The sequence below is a fragment of the Loa loa genome (genome assembly GCF_000183805.2).
Source record: "Loa loa unplaced genomic scaffold supercont3.126, whole genome shotgun sequence".
Taxonomy (NCBI): Eukaryota; Metazoa; Nematoda; class Chromadorea; order Rhabditida; family Onchocercidae; genus Loa; species Loa loa.
Window position 1 is genome coordinate 151,561 of NW_018108306.1, and position 20,812 is coordinate 172,372.

A 20,812-nucleotide genomic window follows, 5' to 3' on the forward strand; every position below is an offset into this window, starting at 1 on the left:
CAGATTATCCCATCAATTTAACTATGCGGATAATTCGAAAACAATGATTCTGTCAAATGTTATCATCTGCTGATGTGTCATTTACAAAACATTGTCCAATGATTTCAGTCATTTTTTTTTAACATTTTCTCTTTCATTTTACATTTTGTGCATATTTTTAAATTTTAGACAAAACTATAAAGTTTTATTTCAGAATTTTGCGGGTATTCAAAGATGAGGTGGAACAGTGGATGTGTTTGTCATGCTAGATGTCCACAACAAACTTTCCTTTCATTATTATTTCTGATTTTAATTTGCTGGATTTCACAACGAACAACTGCAATGAGATTGAATCCGGAACGAATTGCTGCACGTTTACGGATTGAGAAAGAAATTGAAACGGATAAGTTAGTTAAAATGGGACGAAATAGACGACAGCTTGTAACACCTAAAGAAATTTCAATTTCTGTTAGTTTATTCATTCATTTACCATATTTAATGAAAGAAATATCGGGATAAAAGCTAATTTATTCGAAAAAATTTTGCATTATTTACTAATTTCTTCTTTTTTGTCTCATTTCAAATCTTTTGCAATAAAGTATTTTTCCCGAAAAGATTTCTTTTGCGTATTTTTTTTTCAATTCAATAAAATCCTGTTAGTAAGAATATCCTTTTATCATGTGATAAAAAAATTGATAAGGTCTGATTACATATTAGAAGAAGCGAAAACACAATTTCATTCTATGAAAGACGTTCAAAATATAAGAAGTAAGAAGAAATAGGATTTGATTGAAACTTCAAGAGTAAATTAGGGTATTATTTTTGATGATTTATCAAAGTAATAACTTTAAAAAATATAATAAGCATTATTTTTACAATTTTACATAACAATGTAAGAAACGAATAAAGGTATTATTCAAATATTTTGCAAATAATTGAAATTTGAATTAAAAAGATTTTTGGATTGTTCGGGAACTTTTTTAAGGAATATCTTTAGAATGAGAGAGAGAGAGAGAGAGAGACGACAGGCTTCAATGATCTGTGTTAGCTTATCATCAGATTATATGACATCAAAAGTGTGTCTGATGAGCGGACCAAATGTTGGAAAGACCTTCTAAAGTTTTATTTTAAAAGTAATAAGAAGATGAATAGTAACTCGCGGGAATAGAAAAGCTTAATCTACAAGTAATACATCATTCATTCATTCATTCAATGGTAATAATATTCAAATGCAAATTTCACTCCTTCAAGCATTGTCGAAATAGATAATGAATGATTGATTGATTGTATATATTCTCGGGTACCTCAATTTCCATAGAAGCGTTATTTGCATAAATTACAAAAAGTGATCTTGAATGACCTCGCTTATTCTCGAGTGGATAGCAGTAGCCCATCGTTGTTTCTACTTTGGTAAACATTAAAAGAGACGAAGAAGGGATCTCATTTAGATACCTGAGAATCGATTATATTTTCCATGTAATGCTTTTCGTCTGAGAATGAGTCATTGATGAAATTGCCATCGATGTTAATTAATTAAAAATGTGTTGCTTTCTTCATTAAAACATTTTTTTATTTTTGCCTTTTAATGAGAACTTTTGGATTTTTTGTTTAGTTTTATAAGTTGCAAATTATATTTGCCAATTTTGCTAATTAATTACTTCATTACTTAATCAGAATTTAGTTTTTTTTGCAAATTTCAAAATTTTGGATTGTTTTTAATATAATTTATCATAGATTGCTTCATGACCATTTCTCAGAAAAAAACGGCTTCTTAGCGAAACATTCAGCAGTTTATCAAAAGTGATAAAGCCAATATCACATCTCATGTATTGTACTCACGGAAATATGCGTTTCAGTAAGGATCCAATGCTAATAGTATTTGAAATTTAAGTTTTAAAATCAATCAAAAATAAAAGGAAAAGTTGATGAACAGAATACTGCTTCTTTATCACCGAAATGAACATTTATGATCGGTTAGTGACGCGCAAATGTTCAGCTGTTATCATTTAAATAGCACAAGTCTACATTTATGATAAATTAATAATGTTAAACGGTAGGTAGTGAACAATTTCATGAATCTTTCCAACATTTCTCTAAAAGCTCTTTATTTAACTAAATTGAAGTGATAAGCATTTATCAATTGAAACTTGAACATAGTTTCGATGGAAATATTTGATGACAATTATCAGTTGTTTTATAATTGACGGAAAATTTTGCTGGATATTTCATAAAATTCATAGGGACAGATGGGATGAATGAACAATTTCAAGAGGAGTCTTCTAGTACAGATGGATTGAAAAATGAATTGAATTTAAATGGTGCAGAGAGAAATAGCAAAAAGATTGATTGATGAGTTAACTTATCATTCCATATTTTGATTGATTTTCAAACTTCCAAGAATACGCTTCATCTTCAGAACTTATCCTTTTAAAAGTAATTAGTTCCGTAGTATTTAATGATTTCCGGAAAAGGTAATGGCAGATTGGATTCGTTGGGAAGAGATCGTTTTGAAATACGCAAATTGAATTGATTAAATGCATTTTTATTTCTTTTCATTATCCATCCACTTGTTATTTGATGAGAGCACCACAATAACCAGTTGGAGTACCACAACAACCATTTAGAATACCACAACAACCAGTTCTGTCTCATTTTTCCCACCATACCTAACAGATAATTTAATTTTTATGAGTCATGCGATATAATTCTGATGGTCATTGTTGCTAGTAGAAGGCGATAAAACCAGTTCCGACAGAATGTAACAAAGTTCTCTCATGAAAGGTACCGTTAAAAAAATATGCAAATGTGAAGCATTTAACGGATGACTCGATCTCTAAAACCTTAATTAAATTTGCATCATTGAATTTGCCTATAAAATTTTATCTGTCGTTAAATTTTCCGTGGAAATCGGGAAAGTACTTTGATAGCTTGATATTAAATTAAAATCACTCGAAATCTAATTTCGTCTCATCCTTTCACAATGAAAATAAATGAATGAATCAAGCAAATGTAATTTATCACAACCTTTTATCAGTGATGATCCATGTCTTATCACAATTTACTAATAGGTAACTTTTTGGAAATTCAAAAATATGTTTTCAACAATTACAGGAAATTCCTTCTACAATTTGATTTGAATTTACATATATGAACTAAGCAAAGATGACCATGTATTGATAAGGCTATTACCACATGATAACTTTGGTTAGTTCATATATGACTCTTTCTGAATATCTACTGATACGATTTCCTACCTACTTTTGCGGTGTTAATTAACAAAACATTCATTTCAAAGACTGAATTTTTTGTTGTAAACCTATGGATTGCATATTTACCTCTCATAAATTTAGTTATCACATTAAATCAAACGTTACACCATACCTCAGTACTTCTCTCAAGATACTTCAGATCAGATTATCAGTATTTGTTTCAGAGAACCATTCAATTATATATCAGAATTGCATTCCATCACGAATAATTCTATCTTAATTCCGAGAAAGTTTACAGCAATCACCGAATTGATAGTTTAAAGAATTTAAAAACAAGCTATTTTATCAATTTACACTTGCATAAATTTCAATATTTTAATGGAACTGTGTTTGATTTCAAAGGTTTAAACTTATTGTTTAATATTCGAAGTATCTTCTTTCGACTAGATAAGATCGTTGCAGTAGTTCAAAGTTCATCTTTGCATATTCAATCGTACGTCAAAACATTTCAAATATGAAATGCCTTCAGAAAATTCATTAATTCAAGCGGAATTTACAGTGTTAATTTTATGTTTAGTTTGTAAATTTTGATGTAAACTACGAGAATATGTCCAATTCATATTTGCTCATCACAATTACTTGTCACAATACATATCATACAGTTTTATATGATATTGATTTGAATTTGATTCAATCGAATTCTCGCTTATTCTTTTGCTTCTTGCATATTTCTCAAACTTTAAACAATACTTAACAAGGATGAAATTTTATTTTGCTACATAATTTAATCAATTCCAGAAGATTCCGGCAATCTTTGATCGATCATCTGATCACCACTCTTTTTTTGAGTGTCCTTGTTTATCATTACTTTCAGCCTAAACTTTAACTTGCAATGATATATGAAGTATCTAAGTTGATTTGATAAGTAGATGGAACTTTTTTTCCAATGATTTTTCAACACTCTGAAGTAAAGAGTGAAGTAAGATAAAACTTGGTATATTTATTAAGTTGTTATTGGCGGATATCATTTGCAAAGATGATTACTTGACGTATAATATCACTGATCAACGCAATGAACCCAATGTTTCACTTTAGTGTGAACAGAAACATTTTCATTTCAAGTTTGATTATTCAACACGATTCTTCAAGATAGCGTATATTTGAATTTAATTTTTTCCGTATGACTTATTTATCAAGTCAGTTAACTGTTCAATGAAATTCTCAATAGTCATGCTTGCAACATGAATGTTCAATTTGCATTTACGACTCATTTATGACGACGATACGTGTAAAATCTCTTAACCATTTATACGTGACAATGAATTTCACAAATTTCATTGCAAATTAGCAAAGATCATTTAAATCCTTCATATAATTTGTTTTTATCAACGATTTGAAAAACGTCCAAAAGAAGAAAATTACCTTCCATTAATTTGAAATTTCTATGAAGCGTACGTGAAAATTATTAGTTAACATTCCTTAAACGTACATATTTCACAATAAGTTGAAGGTAAACAATTTCAAATAAAGTAATTCATGCATGCATAATTCATTCTGAATCTTTTACAGCAAGCTACAATAGCGCAAAAATCTCGAAATTGTGCTAAGTTTCGAAATTTTCACCATTTGAAGTGAATTTTGAAGTAAATTTGAGTGAGATTTCAGCAAATTTTTACTACTTGTCAAACATTCTACACATTTTACGAAAGTTTACGTACCTTAATTTCCTGAAAAAGAAAAGGAGGGTGAAAGGTCATTTATCTTGAAGAGTCGCAACAATCAAAGTATTCTCTAAAGTTGTAAGAAGGTATTCCACTTCTTGGAATTGATATTTGACTATATCACTCTATATTTCGATCTTTAAATCAGTCATATTTTAAAAGTAACTATTCTGTCCTGATCATTCGAAATTACATTAAATACCTGATGACTTATAACAGTCAACGTTACCTTTCTTAATTATGGCATCTATTAATCTAGAATAACCGCATTTTCTTATTATCCCGCTATATTACTTAGAGATGGATTAGTTTAATCTTAAAAAAATCTTCCCACATTCTTTTGATCATTTCCTCTTTTAATATAATTAATTTTTATCAGTTTACAGTTTGTATACTTCAAATAATTTGCATTATATATTACTTTTATTTCACTGTTAAAATTGTATCGCTAAATTATTTCAGATTACTGCTCCATTATTCTCTAGCCGATTGTTTGAATATGGCTCAGATGCTGGAGATCAAGAATTACCGCGAAATTTAGATGTCACAAAAAAGGTCAACCTGATTTATCCGATACGATTTTATGGTATGCAAACATCAACTATATATGTAAGTTGTTTGAATTAAAATATTAATCTTTTACATAGTTGATAATTGAAGTTTAATAGAAGGATATACAGTAATTATATCTAACTTTTGTATTAATTATAGTACTATAGATCATCTATAGTTAGGTCATAGTTCATAAATGATTATTTTTGATTGCTTATTCTTTCCCATTCCATTGAAATATTATACTTTTTAATGAACATGTCGATATGTCAGATGAAATAGGAAATTAAAAGTAAATATGCTTAGATATCGAGTAATGGCGGTATTGGTTTCAATTCGAATGCACAAACCTATCGACAAAATATATTACCAAGTGATTTAAATTTATTAGCAATATTTTGGAATCGTAACGATTTACGGAACGGTGGAAGTGTTTATTTTCGTGAAGTAACAGGTAAACAGATATAATTTACTTCTTATCTGTCACACTGTCATATTTGTCATCTCTGTTTCTTTCTAATTTATTCCGTTTTTAAAATTTCAATTGACACCAAATTATAGAAATGAATCAATTTGTCAACGAATACATCCAAATATTAACTTTCATTTAGAAAAGATTTAAAAATAGCTTAACTGAACTCTCACAAAATTACATTTTGACTATACAGTAATTGCATAAAAACCCTATAAAAAACTTGAGTAAAATAAAATTTATTTTCTAGAGCAACATTTCAGCAATCAAAAGTGATATAAAATTTTAATACAAAAAAAAAAAAAAAGAAAGAAAGAAAGAAAGAAACATGAAACAAGTTTGATAATGATAATAGTATGAATATATTTCCAATGAAAGTTTAAATTTTTAGCTTGCTTGACAAGTTGATAACTTAAAAGCATAATTTCATCGGGAAAGAAAAAAAACTTAAAACTTTTAGTGGGACGTGTTCTGGAACGTGGGCAAAGTGAGATCCGTTATCAATATGATGAAGTGGTCAAAGTGCAAACATGTTTAATAGTTACCTGGGATAAAATGCAACCGGTTGGCGCTGCGCCTTTACCCGAAGATGTTCGTTCATACAATAAATGCGATTAATTATTGTTTATGAAGTGTTGACATGTTAATTATCATTGTCAACACACTTATAAACAAATGAAAAGACATGAAGTGCAAAAAAAAAGCAAATTTACAGACTGTAAAGTAGCAAAATCATCAGTAATAATAGTTTCATTAAAATTTTTCTGACAGATAAGTTAATTTGTTACAGAATACGAACACTTTCCAAGTAGCGCTATTTATTACTGATAATGGTACATATGCTAATTTTATCTACAAAAATATTGGTTGGACACAGGGAGCTGAGGTTTGCATGCTTTTTTTTTCATTCATTTTTTTAAAATCAAGTTTGCAGATTGAAAAGAAATAATGTGAAAGCAGTAAGCTTGAAATAGAAAAATGCTACCAAGGGATTTGAAATAGCAAAAAGTTATCCTGGAATAAATATTCGATTAAGAATAAGAACAAATGTTTGGAAATTTGTTAATTGACGAATTATTTCAGAGAGTTTTGAGAATTTCAAAAATGTTGGGTTTTAGGAATATCTTACTGGAAAGTTTCTTGAAAATGAGAGACTGGACAATGTCCATTTGCCAGGTTTAATAATGTAATAGTACCTGAAAATGTAATGAAAGTGTCACGATATTCAAAAAATAAAATGAAATGTCAGCATTCGAACTTCTTTTACAGGCAGGTTTCAACAAGGGCGATACGAAAGAATTTTACGCACTTCCAACCTCTGGTACTGGTAATATTATGTATCTAGAAGAATATGGTAATACAGGAATTCCCGGTGAATGGATGTTCAAGCTTGGCGATAGAAATGTGGAACGCTGCAAATCTGGCATCAAAGGAGATACTTGCGACGAAGGTCACTTTCGTTGTCTTATTCATCAAAAATGTCGCAGCAATCAATAATTGACTTGTTGTGAGTATTTAAAAGAAATGACAATGTCCATGACGAAAATTGCAGAATGCTCAGCTGGTGAATGGGGTCCAGATTGTGCATTATGTTGTCATTGTGCAAGTGATACCTGCAGTGGAACCACCGGTGAATGTGTTGGTGGCAAATGTTCCGAATGTTGGACAGGATTGCCAACTTGCCAAGAAAGTAAGTATTCCAATCCTACAATGGGATCATCCAATTTTTGCTATCTGTTTGGTAGTAGACAGTAGAGTATCAGTTTACGCCGAAACTATTTCCACGTTCGCTTTCTATCCATTACTAATTTACCGATGCTAACTAGTTGAGTTATTTGCTGGAACTGATTACGAATTACGTACGCTACGTCATTTACTATTACGCAGTAAATAGGCCTAAAAAGCATTAAATCTATAATATATGTTATCAAATCTTGATTTGATAATATTCCAAGATTTGTCTAACATCTCTTAGAATTAGAGTTTATGGGCAACTTTTCCCAGTTCAAAATATGCAATGTGTTGCAAAAGTTCATACTTATCCTTATTTGGCTTAATTAACTTTGCTTGTTTAGCTTAATTGAAAAAAGATCGCCCAGTAATTGTCATGTTTCAACAGAATGATTCAAATAATAAACCCCAAAAGCACCGAATCTGTGATTGATATTTAAAGTACCTAAAATTAGCCCATAATTTTGATATGAAATATTATTTGTTTATAAATTTGAATAATTTGAAGAGAAAGAAGAATGCGAAATGTTGATGCAAGAACATTGCGCCCATAATGCAATATCATTTACTGATTATGATCGTTGCGGTGAACCGATCCAACGATGTCAATGTTTGAAAGGATTCGAAGGTGACGGATATACCATATGTGATGGTTTGTTTCCTAATATTTACAAAATTTTCTTATTCTTGAAATAAATGAATAATAGAAATTACTTCAAACAGTTAACAATATCCTTTCCGATCTCATCCAATTCAATATGATACTGATATGGTCACGGTTATATTTCGATTAAACCCTTACTCATCATATCTCTACTTTTCGAAAATTTATCAAAAAGTGCTTTATTAGTATTATCACTTGATGTGATACTGATAAGGTTATGCTTAAAGGTTTAATAAAAGATTCATTCATCATGTCACTATTCTATTCCTTACTTATCAAAAAGTGCTTTACCAGTTTATTGATTACAAATTAATTGAGTTTACCAATGGATAGTTAAATGAAGGAAAAGAAATCAAACAATTTCAATATCGCTAACTTTTTACAAATATTGAAGAGTGAATAGTAACCAATAAAAGGAAATGAATGAGACAACAATACCGTACCGTATCCTCGGGTTCAATCGTTTTACAAATTAAATCCGAAAATTTTTGTCAACAATCCATCTTAGCTTGACCAATTTCTTATTAGCTAAACAAATTTATTCGCTAACAAAATTTGCAATGAAGTATTTAAAAAGAGTTCAAATGTTCAGTTTATAAATTTATATGTTATTTGAAATACTAATGAATTGGTTCTGTTACATGAGTTAGTTTTTTATTAATTGGTCAAATTTAATGAATTAGTTTAATTAGTGAATTGAATGAAGAATTAGCATTCGGTCTGGATAATGTTTATTTTATCATAATACTGTAATTTGCAATTGATATGACATATCTTGCAGATATCGATGAATGCTTGCAACCAGGTATATGTCACGAAGATGCAATTTGTGGCAATACTCCAGGACACTACTTCTGCACATGTGCGGATGGATTCATTGGTAATGGAGTAACTGAATGTATAAGTTCATTACTATACTCATATCGAAAACATCAGGAGTTACCAAAGGATAGGAATGCCAGAGTTGTGTTACAGCTTAAACAACCTCTTCAAATATTTGGCAAAAAATTGGACAAATTAATGGTTAGTTGTCGATTTTAAATTCAGATTGTATCAACTAGTTATTGCACGCAGTATGATATTCCACTCATACTAATGTATTATTGAGTGTTTCATGTTATTGTATCTGCTACTGTAGTAAATACGATACTGTACTAAGAGTACTTTGACGTAAGTATTTATGTAATCCTTCTTTTTTTTTTTGTTCAAAAAAAAGCACTCGTTATAATTGATGGGAAAAATGATTAAAGTTTAGACTTTCAAATTATTATACATTATTCAAGTTCACGTCTTCACATAAGAAAAGATCATCTCAATTAAATGACACGCAACACTTGCAACAATCCAAGATATTAACTTTAACTGTATTTAACTTGACTTCTTTGAACTCATCTCGTCTTAGGCATGAAATCTTGAACTTTTTCTTTCGGTCGATCCTTTTTTGAGTTACAAATCCAATTTCAATTACTCCAATCTTCTGAATAACTCGTGAAGCACCTCATCGATAACTTTAAAGTTACTGTTGCCAACATTACTCCGCTAGTTATTGTCAATTCTTCGTTGACATTCATCGGTCACATCTCCTTTTCTGCTGTTCTTGCAATTATGTCAATGACATAAACGTAAATATGAAGAATAGAATATTGAAATTCGCCATTACACTTGGTACACATTGGTTCCGGAACACTTACCCTTTCTTCCTTGTAAATGTGAAATCGTCGAATAACAATGGACAGATTAGTTGTGAATCTTTCCGCGTGAAAACACACGTCATTCGAAAACTTGAACGGAAACGTTTTGGAATGTTTGACGTTTATGCGTCTTCAACGAAATACTCAGTCAATGGTTCAGTCAATTTACTAATGATTGGTAATTTTTACAGATTTCAACGTTAGGAATAATATCTGTGGAAGACAGTTCAAAAATCAATGTAGGTGATCATCTTGGATCATCCGGAATACACGGTATAGCACCATTCTTTGCTAATATTGACATCCGGAAAGGTGGCCAAATATTTGTGGAGGAAACAGATGGTAGGATTACCGTATCCATTCTTTTTTGCCTCATCTCTTTTACTTTTTTAAATTTTACTTCATGAAAAATGATAAAAATGAATAAAACAGTAATAGTAAAGATTAAATGTACAAATATCTCAACAAAACTTTATTTTTTAGACCCGAAAGTGCTTTCGAGAGCCACAAAGACAATTGCAAGCAGCATAAATGACAAAAAATTCCAGGCTACAACTGCTATACTGGTTACCTATGTTAATGTTACCAAAGCTGATCGAACGGTTCTTTTTTCTGAATATAAATAAAAGTTTTATCTCATTTAAATTGAACTAATAATTAACTTTTCAACTTTAAATCAAAAGGAAATTATGGAAATTAAAATTATAGGGTCCAGGTAGCACCTTCCAGACATTAATTATCAGTGGAATAAACAAACAACATCGGAATGAAACATATGCGCAAATGTTATACAAGGATTTACCATGGAGTGACGGAGCTGAGGTATATTTGCACCATTAGTAATCTGTTAAAATTTACTTGTCAGTTTAATTAAATCTCAATTAGTTGAAACGAAAAGGGGGCTTTTAAACTTTCACAAACAGAAGAATGGTCGTACTTGTAAAATAAGAAACTATGTTAAAATTTCAGGCTAGCATTTTGACGTATGGCTCAAAAGATCCATTAATGTTACCTGGATCTGGTACCAATGAAATAGTACGCTTAAGTACGAGTAGCAATATTGGAAAACCAGGTCAATGGTTGTATCGAATTGATTCAAACGATGTACAGATGTGTCTTCAACCAAATCTTCAACCACCATATTGTGAACAATACGAAGTTACAGATGATGATTCGATATCTGTCACATCACCAAGATGTAATTAGTTTTAAATTTTAGTCTTACCTTGGTGCGAAATATATTTACGCATTTGATTTCGGACTTTAGATTAATTAAACTTGTTAGAAACAATTTTAAAATTCGGACAATCAAAGATTTATTTTTATTTTGAGTTTATCATTTCGCAGCAATTTGAAATTATTGTCATAATAATCCTAACTATCATAGGAAAAAAAACAAACTTTATAGTGGGAGAGACACAAATATCGGAGCAAATGCATCATTCTTCAATTCCGGAGGTGGATGAATCAACCAATGAACTTGTTGAGATTCCTGAACCACAAATAGTTCACCCGGTAGTTATCGACTCACCACTTTTATCATCTCACATTCAATCAGCAGGAGAAATTCCGGATGAGCATCATTTTGGAAGTGTTAATGGTGAAGAAGAAAGGACGAGAAATCCGATAACACCACATATGTTAGCTTGAAATTATGTTGTGATTGCCATACTATATTTCATCTAATTCTTTTTAACAGATCCGACAATTTTCAGACCACTCATTTCGTTGGATCGTCACGATATCGAAGATTTACCACCAGATGCCTTCGAGATCACATTCCCACCTTTTGTCACCGTTATACCTCGACTGTTTACAACTTCCGATAGTGCGGAGAGAGGATTACTATCGATTCATCTAATGGTAGTAATTTTTTGACTATTTTCTTTGATTAAAATTTTTTACTTAGTACCATATTTATTTGTTAATCCATTTGATCGTTTCACAGCATTTGCATAACTAAATTATTTCAAAATTTCCAAATTGTCAATTTTTCAAGTTATTCAAATTCTTTTATTAATTTCTTCAAAAGCAAATATTGAAAGCACTGAGTAATAACTAAAAATAAAACTGCAAAGTTTAAATAGTTTTTGCAATTACTAATTCAGGAGAATGAAACAGAAGATAGGCAACCAGAAACTTTTGTGACAGCACCAGCAGTATTAACAACTGATTCTGTAATTGACAGCAATCGTCCTGAAATACCTCCGGAAACTTCTAAACTATCGCCAGTATCGTCAACACAATCAATCGAAGATATTAGGCCTGTACAGAAAGCTAAACCGGAAGAAATCGATTTTAACCACGATGAACAAATAATCAATCTTTTTCGACCTGATGATGATTCTGTTGATAACAAGCTTGAATCGGATCTAGAAAGTGAACCTTTTGAGGTTCGTTATTTAGTTTGTATAAAATTACCACTTATTAGAACTTGTTCATTTATTTAAATCACATTAAATGAGTCAGCAATTTTGCAGAAGATAATATCAACGGATTTATCGATGCAAACTGTGGCTCCGGAACATAAAAATGACGATTATATGACATTAAGTACAACCAGTAAACCACTCTTTATCTTTACCACATTACCAAAAGTATGTATGACAGCATTTTTCTCACATAATTGTTGTTTGACTTCTCAAAAAATATTTCTTGACAATTTAGTCATACCATTTTCTCATTCATCCTACTATGAATATACTTTAAAATAAAAAAGATTCAAATTTAAATTTAGAAAAGACCTATGCCAACCAAACCAAAATTAGTCTCAGTACATGGTTCAGCTTTTACAACACAACATGGACCATATGATGTTCGAAATGAAGTAAAAATTGAAGCATCCAGTAGCAGTTAGTTCTTTTTTCTCCTTTTCAATCCATTTTATTTACTAATGACAAACAATTTTGATGAATTGATCATTTTGACATATTGTCATCTTTGTACTTTCGTTTCTAAAAAATTACAGTTTAGATCTTGCCGTTATTATTCCAACAGCAATCATTGCAGTATGGTTATTATTACTTGCAGTTATAGCATTGTTTTGCTGTTGTCGGAGAAAGTAAGCCTTTTTTTTTCTTCCGTTACTATTTCATGATAGAGATAGGAAAAGAAGAGATAGTAAAGTTAAAATGAAAATTGAAATTCAAAAGGGTCGTTGGTTGTGGTTGTATTGTAGGAGAGCGGAACGTCACTTCAGGGATATTTATTTTCCGAATCATCAGCAAATTCATCCTATCACGGCAACATTTGCGATGCGAAAAGATTCAAAACATTTCGATGGTTCCTACGAGGATCATCTTGAAAAAGCAGCACGACTTAGCTCTGAATTAAATTCATACAATCAGGTTAATTTGTAATGATTTCAATTGAATTTAAAGTTTCTTTAAATATTTTGAAAATTCCACGGGAATAATTTGTTATTATATTCTTAAAAGGTAATTAGTCTATTTATCTCCAATCAATTAATTGATTAGATATCCTCAATTAGTTTATCTTTTAGAATGGTCGTGTATCGTTATATGGTTCTTATTGGAATTTAGCCGGTAATGCTTCTAATAGTTCAACAAGCGGTTTACCGGCTGGTAGTAGGCAAAGTCCATTTTCACAGTATGGTACACAACAGGTATCTCTACATTAGTATTAGTCAAATTTAATTAATGACTTATCCTAATTAGCCATTAATTTAATTAGAACTGTCAAATATGAAATATATCACTTTCTTATTATAATCTAACATTTCAGCGATATATTTATGGTTCACGATATTGATTAATTATAAATATAAATTGGAGAGTGCCATCGCAGTTAAACACTAATCCTTAGCACACACCTAATCACAACTCTCGACAATCTCGATATGATCAGTGATGTTGTTAAGCTGATAAAAAGTATATGGCAGTGCAGGAAGTGCAACATTGCTCAAAATCTCTCTTCAATCTTCTCGATTAGCTCAGAATTACAGTATTGTATGTGAAAATATGTCATTAAAGATTCCTATTTTTCAATTTAATTTTTCCTTTTTCTGGAAATTGCTATTTAACCTCAGTTTCCGGAAATCAGGGCATTAATTCCGGAATGTTGTCAACAAACAAATGAAGCGATCGGTATTTATATTTATTTTTCAACTCATAAAATTTCAATAATAGATTCATTGCATAATTCCAATGTTCACTTAAAACATGCTCAATATGTAATGATTGATAATTGGATATTTGGTTGATTCACTTTTATTGGAATACTCGATAACTTAAATATAAGCAATTAATAATCTTTATTTTTTTATTAACAACTTTTATTATATTTTTATTAACAACTTGTATTTTCGTTATTTACAATGATATGTACTTAAGTTTCCTGTGACTTTTGTTTGAAAATTCAATTGACTAGATATATAACTATTTAATGCTTTATATTTAAATAGGAATTTTATTTCTAAAGTTTCATCTAGTTCTCAGTGATTTCTATTTGAATTTCCCACAACTTTACCGTATTTCATTAAGTAACAACGATAATAATGATGATATGCATCATTCTTATCATTTAAAAGGAAATGGTACATTATCATATATCTTTCAACATGTTGAAAAATTCTTCATTCTAATTTTTTCATTTCTATGATCATTTCTACTCAGTATTAGGTAAAGATTATAATGCGATACATACTTTTAAGTAAATAGGAGTTAAAAGTAATAATTAATGACAATTCTTATCGATGATCATCATTCGAATTATTCTCTTCTTGTTAATTTAAAATTATTTTTTGTTTTGTAACAAGTCTGATTTACTTCGTGCTGATATTCAAAGTTATCACAAGTAATTTAATCAGTTATTGCATAAACGAAACGATTGAATGATTGTAACTTTACGGCATCATTAACTTCTACAAGGATTAATATTAATCGAATTCGATTGACCATATCATATCACAAAGATTAGCTGTTACATTAAATGGTCAAATATTTCTGGCAGTCATGATAAAGTAACATAACTATGACAATAAATAATGATGTTAATGATAAGTAATTAATGGGAAAAGATCGAATTGGAAAGCATTCATAAATAAGCGAAAATAGGAAACAAATAGAGAGGAATTGATGACATTTCAAATTGTTAATTTCTTCAGCTAATTAATTGAGACGAATTAATAATCAGTCAAAAAAGTTGATTAATTCATTAAAAGTTTTGTTGCATTATAAGCATATTCATATGATTTTTAGAGATTTAAACATGAAAAATTTGAAAATTTATCCAATTCATTTGATATCACTTTCTAAAGCAATGAATTTACATTCATTAATTAATGCATTTGTGCTGCTATAATGCGCAATTTAATTGTATAATAAAGGGATATGAATACTTAATAATCATTTATCCATTTTTAATCTATCAATCTATCAGGATGAAATTTTTAGATGAAACTAAAGTTTTCAAAAATTATGACAATGAATGATATGAAAGAAATATAACATGATTGCTCATAAGAAGGTATCATGATAGAGCTGTGCTATAACTTTACCGTACTTCTCTTTTATTCGATAACGTTTCAATTTCAATGCTTCAGTCAAAAGACCATTCTCAGATCTCATCACATAGATGAACCTTTTTTGGTAATTCATTTTTCAACAAATGAGATCTAAATTATCATTATTCACCTTCGTTCTTTAAAATTTCAAAATTTAATTCTTAATTAGCACTCAAATTTCTTCTGAAATAATTCCATAATCGCATCTTTTGACTCTTCCTTATTGTCATCAGTTCTTAATTAAACATATTTCATCCCAAAGATTCCGAGTCCTTTTGAATGCAATTCTAACAATAAATCCAAAATTAATGAAAATTTATTATGTGAAGTTATGCGATTTCATTCCATTGATTTCCTTCTTTTTTTTTCTCATTCTCAGAACATTATAAAATTAAACGAAAAGAAATATTTACTTAGAAGAAAGAAAAAAGTTAAATTGAAAAATTCAATCAAATATCAATTTATGATAGATTTATATTTGGAAAGTGAGGAAAACCTATCCAAGAATGGACTGCAATATCTTTGCTGATAACGGATTCGTTTCCGTTCGTAATCTAATCGGAAAATTTCTCTTATGATACGTGAACATGATAGAATTTCATCATTTATAGCTTTGAATATCCGATCCATTATGGTCTTTAAAAAAGAAATGAAATAATAATAGTAATTGAATAGACAATTGATTACATTAATCTGTTCATTCATATGATGACCTCTCCATTTACAAATCAAACACTAACCTTTGCTTTTAACTTGTCATCAAGGTTTGAAATTTTTAAATTTACGCTAGCATTCTTTTTTTCATGACATAGAGGGAAAGCAAATCTTTGCTCATCATAAAAGCTAACCAATACTATTGCCAGAAGTGTTGGCTTTAGCGCCTAATAATCTTCATGCGTATCTGATTTAATTTTAGTGCTACGATCTTGAAGCGTCGAATAACCAATACGGTAACCTCGAACCTAAATTAATGAATATATGTTGTAAGAAAATCCTTCAGTTTCACAAAGAAGAAAGTTTTTAACTTATGCAGAAAAAAATAAAAATCCTGAAATATAACCCAAAATTATTTCATTTCGATTCTATTTGAAAATAAATTCTAAACAATTTTTTGATCTTTCAAGAATGTAATTTAATGATTTCATATAATAAAATAAAATTTGAATAATATCATGCATATTAACTAAACATGTCAATTCGGCTGTGAACTCTAAGATATGTGCTAATAGAAAATATCCTATATATGTATCAGTACCACGGATGATACCTATTCCAGCTCTCCCAATCCAGCTATCGTTGAGGTGATATTATAATGTGTGATAATTACTCCTTTAGCAGCGCCAGTGCTATCACTCGTATACATTATCATGATTTTATCATTTCTCTTAGCTGGTGAAACTTTTGTAATATTTGATTACATCTTATACGTCATTTAAATAAACACCACCAAACGTATCATTTCGTTAAGCTGATATTGGCAAACATTAAAGAAACCAAAATTTAACATCATCATTTAGCCAAAAGTGAATAACCTGGAATATTATTTTCACATGTCTCTAATTCATCCAGTGTGACAACATTTTCGAATTATTCCTTGATGATATCCATATTGACAATTTTCTTTGAAGATTGTAAGGAGCGAAAATACACTAACAATTGTAAATTTGATATTTTCTTCCTTATTGTCACAATTTTTGTTAACAATTCAGCAGATGTCACCAATAATGTAGCTTCTGTTTCACTGATTGCTTGAATTATTGCCTATATAAGGAAAATAAAAATTTTAAAAAAGTTAATCTAAAATGAAATCTTAAAAGTATACGCTAAATATAAGCAAATTTAGAAATTACCACACTATCAATACATTTCGTTTATGCTAAATTAAGGACATTAGAGAATAATAATACTTTCTCTCCAAGTGTTGCGTAAACTATAGCAACTGGTATATTAATATGGAAGAGTGAAGTGATAAGCCAATCAGCTCGAGTTTCCGCAAAAATAATAACCTGAAAGGAAAAAGTTATCTGCATGGTGTAAATGAAGCATAAAACTTGATAAATTTCATTTTAAAATATATGAAACATTACCCGACCGACAATCATTATGTACAATAGTTTTGATGCCTGAAGCAATTCGACCAATTTTATTATAAATTTTGGCATAAGTTTCTCATTTATATTTGCCCATTACCCACTAAAATTCATTATCTTAACATTAAAAAAAAGTCAGCATTTTTAAGTCGAGACATTTGCATAGGAATGTTACTGTATCTGTTTACAGTATAACAAAAATATCTGAAACAGTTGTATCTACACTTCAACTAAATTTCATTAGAAAAAAAAAGCTAAGCTTTGGCTAAATTTTTACTAAACTTGAGCCTTTTCAAATACGCGTTCATTAGATTGCTTTTCCCCACGTACCTTTAGCACTTCACGTGTACCCAGGACTATTTTATCATCATATAACTTTGCCGCATGGGTGAATAATTTGTCAACTGTATCTTCCCCCGGGAAATCCTCTCTTATTGGCCCATCTACATTACACCACAAATTACTTCTACCCTTCATTGGTATTGCCTAAATTTATAAAATATAAATGAGATCAAATAACAATTCATTATCGCAATACTCTCATCTTTTCATCAATTTCATGATATTGAAATGGTAAATTAGTAGATTTTATTATTTAAAAGATTGGATCTTTGTGTAATAAAATTTGTTCCAAAATCTTATAGAAACAATAATTTTTGATCTGATAACATATAGATAAAAATGGAAAAGTACAACTCAAGATGAATCATTCTGCAAAAGATAAACGTGAAGGAATGATAACAAAAAAAAAACAAGAAAAAACAAATCTTAACCTTTTTACTTCGTTCTAACTTGACAATGGGTGGACTGAACAATTCATGCAAAATAAAATTTAAACAATCATGTACATAAAGCCATATACGAAGTATAAAAATAATCAGAGGTATTGTTTCGTTAGGAAAGTTACTATAAATAATAATTATTAATTAAAAACACATCTAAATCTCCATACAGTAAAAATTATGGGTAATTTAAAGTCATCAGGAAACAATCAATCTTTAATTGAAACATAGCTAATAATGAATTATATATGGATAGCATTTCCTTTTTTCTCAAAATATTATAGAAGAGATTGTGAATGAATTTATCATTTTGTATTAATGTAATCACATTGATTCTATGCTTTTAGCTGAAGAACATTTCTTCTTTTCTGTTAATTATTAATGGCCATTACATCATAAAGAGGAGAAAAGTTTGCAAACTTTTCAAACTATCAAATCAATTTGAAAACACAAAAAAAAAACATTGAAATTGTATTTGAGCTCCTTTTGAAGGTAAATGGCCAAATAAAAAGCAGTAAGAATTGGTTTTACTGCAGTATATGCAAATTTCAGAATAATAAAGAGCGAAGTGGAATTTATTAACATAAAAATGCTCAATATGTTTGAAAAGAGCAGTCTTCTCTGTGTCGTAAATTGTGAGTAGCTGCACTGGTAAGCTACGGTTATCATCTCTCCATATTGAAAACAAGAACGCTTCACCGATATCAGATGACATGAGGTTATATATGTTCGGATTGTGGTATTAGTTAATCAGATTTGAAGATTTCAAAACTCTTTAATTAGTTCTATACTTTCTTATTCTTTTCACCCAAGTAAAAATTTCAATGAGCACAAAACAAATGCAAAACAAGATTTGCCGATACTGAAATAAAAATTATTAATTAGGAAAAGGATATAGCTAATTTTCCCAGTGGATAGTGAAAACAGCTAATCAACGGCTATTGGTCATTTGTAAAACTTGAGATTGTTAGGAAACACACTTTCTAGTGAAATTTCACAAGTCAATATTTCAGAATGTGGCATTGCATAATTTGCATTCATGTTCTCTTTATAATGACTACTTTGATAAAAGTGGTACTCTTATCACAATCATCTCTTCCAAAGCTGGCTAAGGTAATAGAGAGTACTCAAAAAGCAAAAGAAAAGAAAAATGGAGTATGCGATGAAACGGACAAAACTGGAAATTGGTTCGTGATCGGATTGTTATCCAGTTAAAAATAATGAACATATTTGTATTTTAATCAGAAAAAGATTGAATTGTATTCTGATTGCACTACGCAGTTTTTCACTCAACTGAACTTATCCTGAGCTACTTTCAGATTCCGAAATTCCTAATATTCCGGAGTGATAGGTCGACTTCAGTTATAAGTTGATGCTATAATTGTAAAACATTCCTAGACATTTCAAACCCAACATTCTCTGCGTGGAAACTTCGAATGCAATCATTTCAGGTACATATACTGCACCGGTTTTATACTTGAAGTGATGAATCTGTACCAGGTAGAAGTGGATTCAAAAACATTCGTCGACAGACCTTTGAAAGCCAACCCAGGTGAAAATGAACTTTTCGTAAACACTTTTAGGTGAAAAGGAAAAGGGAAAATCGCGTATTTGTGGAAATTGAGCTAAAGTCTTTTAATATTCAAAAAGAATGCATTCATCAGATACTCTTCACAGTATAAATGTAGAATTAGCCGAAAATATTGTTTTCAGAGGCCACAATGCAAATGTTGATTATATTTTTCACGTATTTTAGAAGTGATTCTAAGTGAATTTATGAAAGAATTTGGAAAAAAGTCAGTAAACTTTACTAAGAAGAAGCTCATAAATTTTCGAAAACGTTTTTTCGGCGAACCAGGAACAGAATTAACCAGTTGCTTTATTCCGGATTGGAAAGAATTACCACCAAAAATCGCTCAGATAAAAGATAAAGATCTGAAAAGTTTTGCATTATTTTTAAATCGACGATGGAAAGATCTATGCAGACAAGTGAGAAAGAAGAATTATTTATTCATTAAAGAAACAGTTATTTGTGGATCATATTTTCACTAAGCCAAAATTAAAGGATGGATTAATAAATTTATTTTAAGATAATTAAAATCAAGAATCCGAAACGGAATTCCTTGATCGAAGTACCTCATCCATTCATTGTGCCGGGAGGTCGATTCAGAGAATTTTACTATTGGGATGCATATTGGATTGTAAAAGGTTTGATTGCGAGTGACCTTTTCATGATGGTCAAGAACATGCTGAAGAACTTCATCTATTGTGTCAAAAAATGAGTTTTTATTTTGAGTTGCAGCAAATTAATATTGGTCCATGTTTCATCATCGGACTCTAAAACATAGATTTCGGTAAAACTGCACTAAATACAAGACCAATATCAGCAGCTGTACT

General features: G+C 29.9%; 3 protein-coding genes across 3 annotated transcripts; 2 read left to right on the forward strand and 1 right to left on the reverse strand.

Annotated features, from left to right (window-relative positions):
- Positions 1–321: 321 nt before the first annotated feature.
- Positions 322–13,659, forward strand: LOAG_17780 (nidogen; the record flags this gene model as incomplete). The annotated part of the gene is made up of 21 exons (XM_020450441.1): positions 322–447; positions 5,372–5,518; positions 5,768–5,915; positions 6,394–6,524; positions 6,724–6,819; positions 7,203–7,383; positions 7,486–7,623; positions 8,173–8,316; positions 9,110–9,351; positions 10,211–10,361; positions 10,503–10,621; positions 10,728–10,841; positions 10,989–11,217; positions 11,428–11,659; positions 11,735–11,882; positions 12,128–12,412; positions 12,500–12,616; positions 12,757–12,871; positions 12,993–13,080; positions 13,198–13,366; positions 13,522–13,659. The coding sequence occupies 21 exons, from the start codon at positions 322–324 to the stop codon at positions 13,657–13,659; spliced, it is 3,258 nt and encodes a 1,085-aa protein (XP_020305898.1).
- A 3,471-nt stretch (positions 13,660–17,130) lies between these two features.
- LOAG_03841 (hypothetical protein) lies at positions 17,131–18,110 on the reverse strand (the record flags this gene model as incomplete). Its single annotated transcript, XM_003139378.1, has 3 exons — positions 17,131–17,304; positions 17,451–17,549; positions 17,964–18,110. 3 exons carry the CDS (start codon positions 18,108–18,110, stop codon positions 17,131–17,133), a joined length of 420 nt encoding a protein of 139 aa, XP_003139426.1.
- Positions 18,111–19,468: 1,358 nt separating this feature from the next.
- LOAG_03842 (hypothetical protein) lies at positions 19,469–20,697 on the forward strand (the record flags this gene model as incomplete). The annotated part of the gene is made up of 4 exons (XM_020446426.1): positions 19,469–19,602; positions 19,867–19,967; positions 20,172–20,404; positions 20,506–20,697. The coding sequence occupies 4 exons, from the start codon at positions 19,469–19,471 to the stop codon at positions 20,695–20,697; spliced, it is 660 nt and encodes a 219-aa protein (XP_020303231.1).
- Positions 20,698–20,812: the final 115 nt, after the last annotated feature.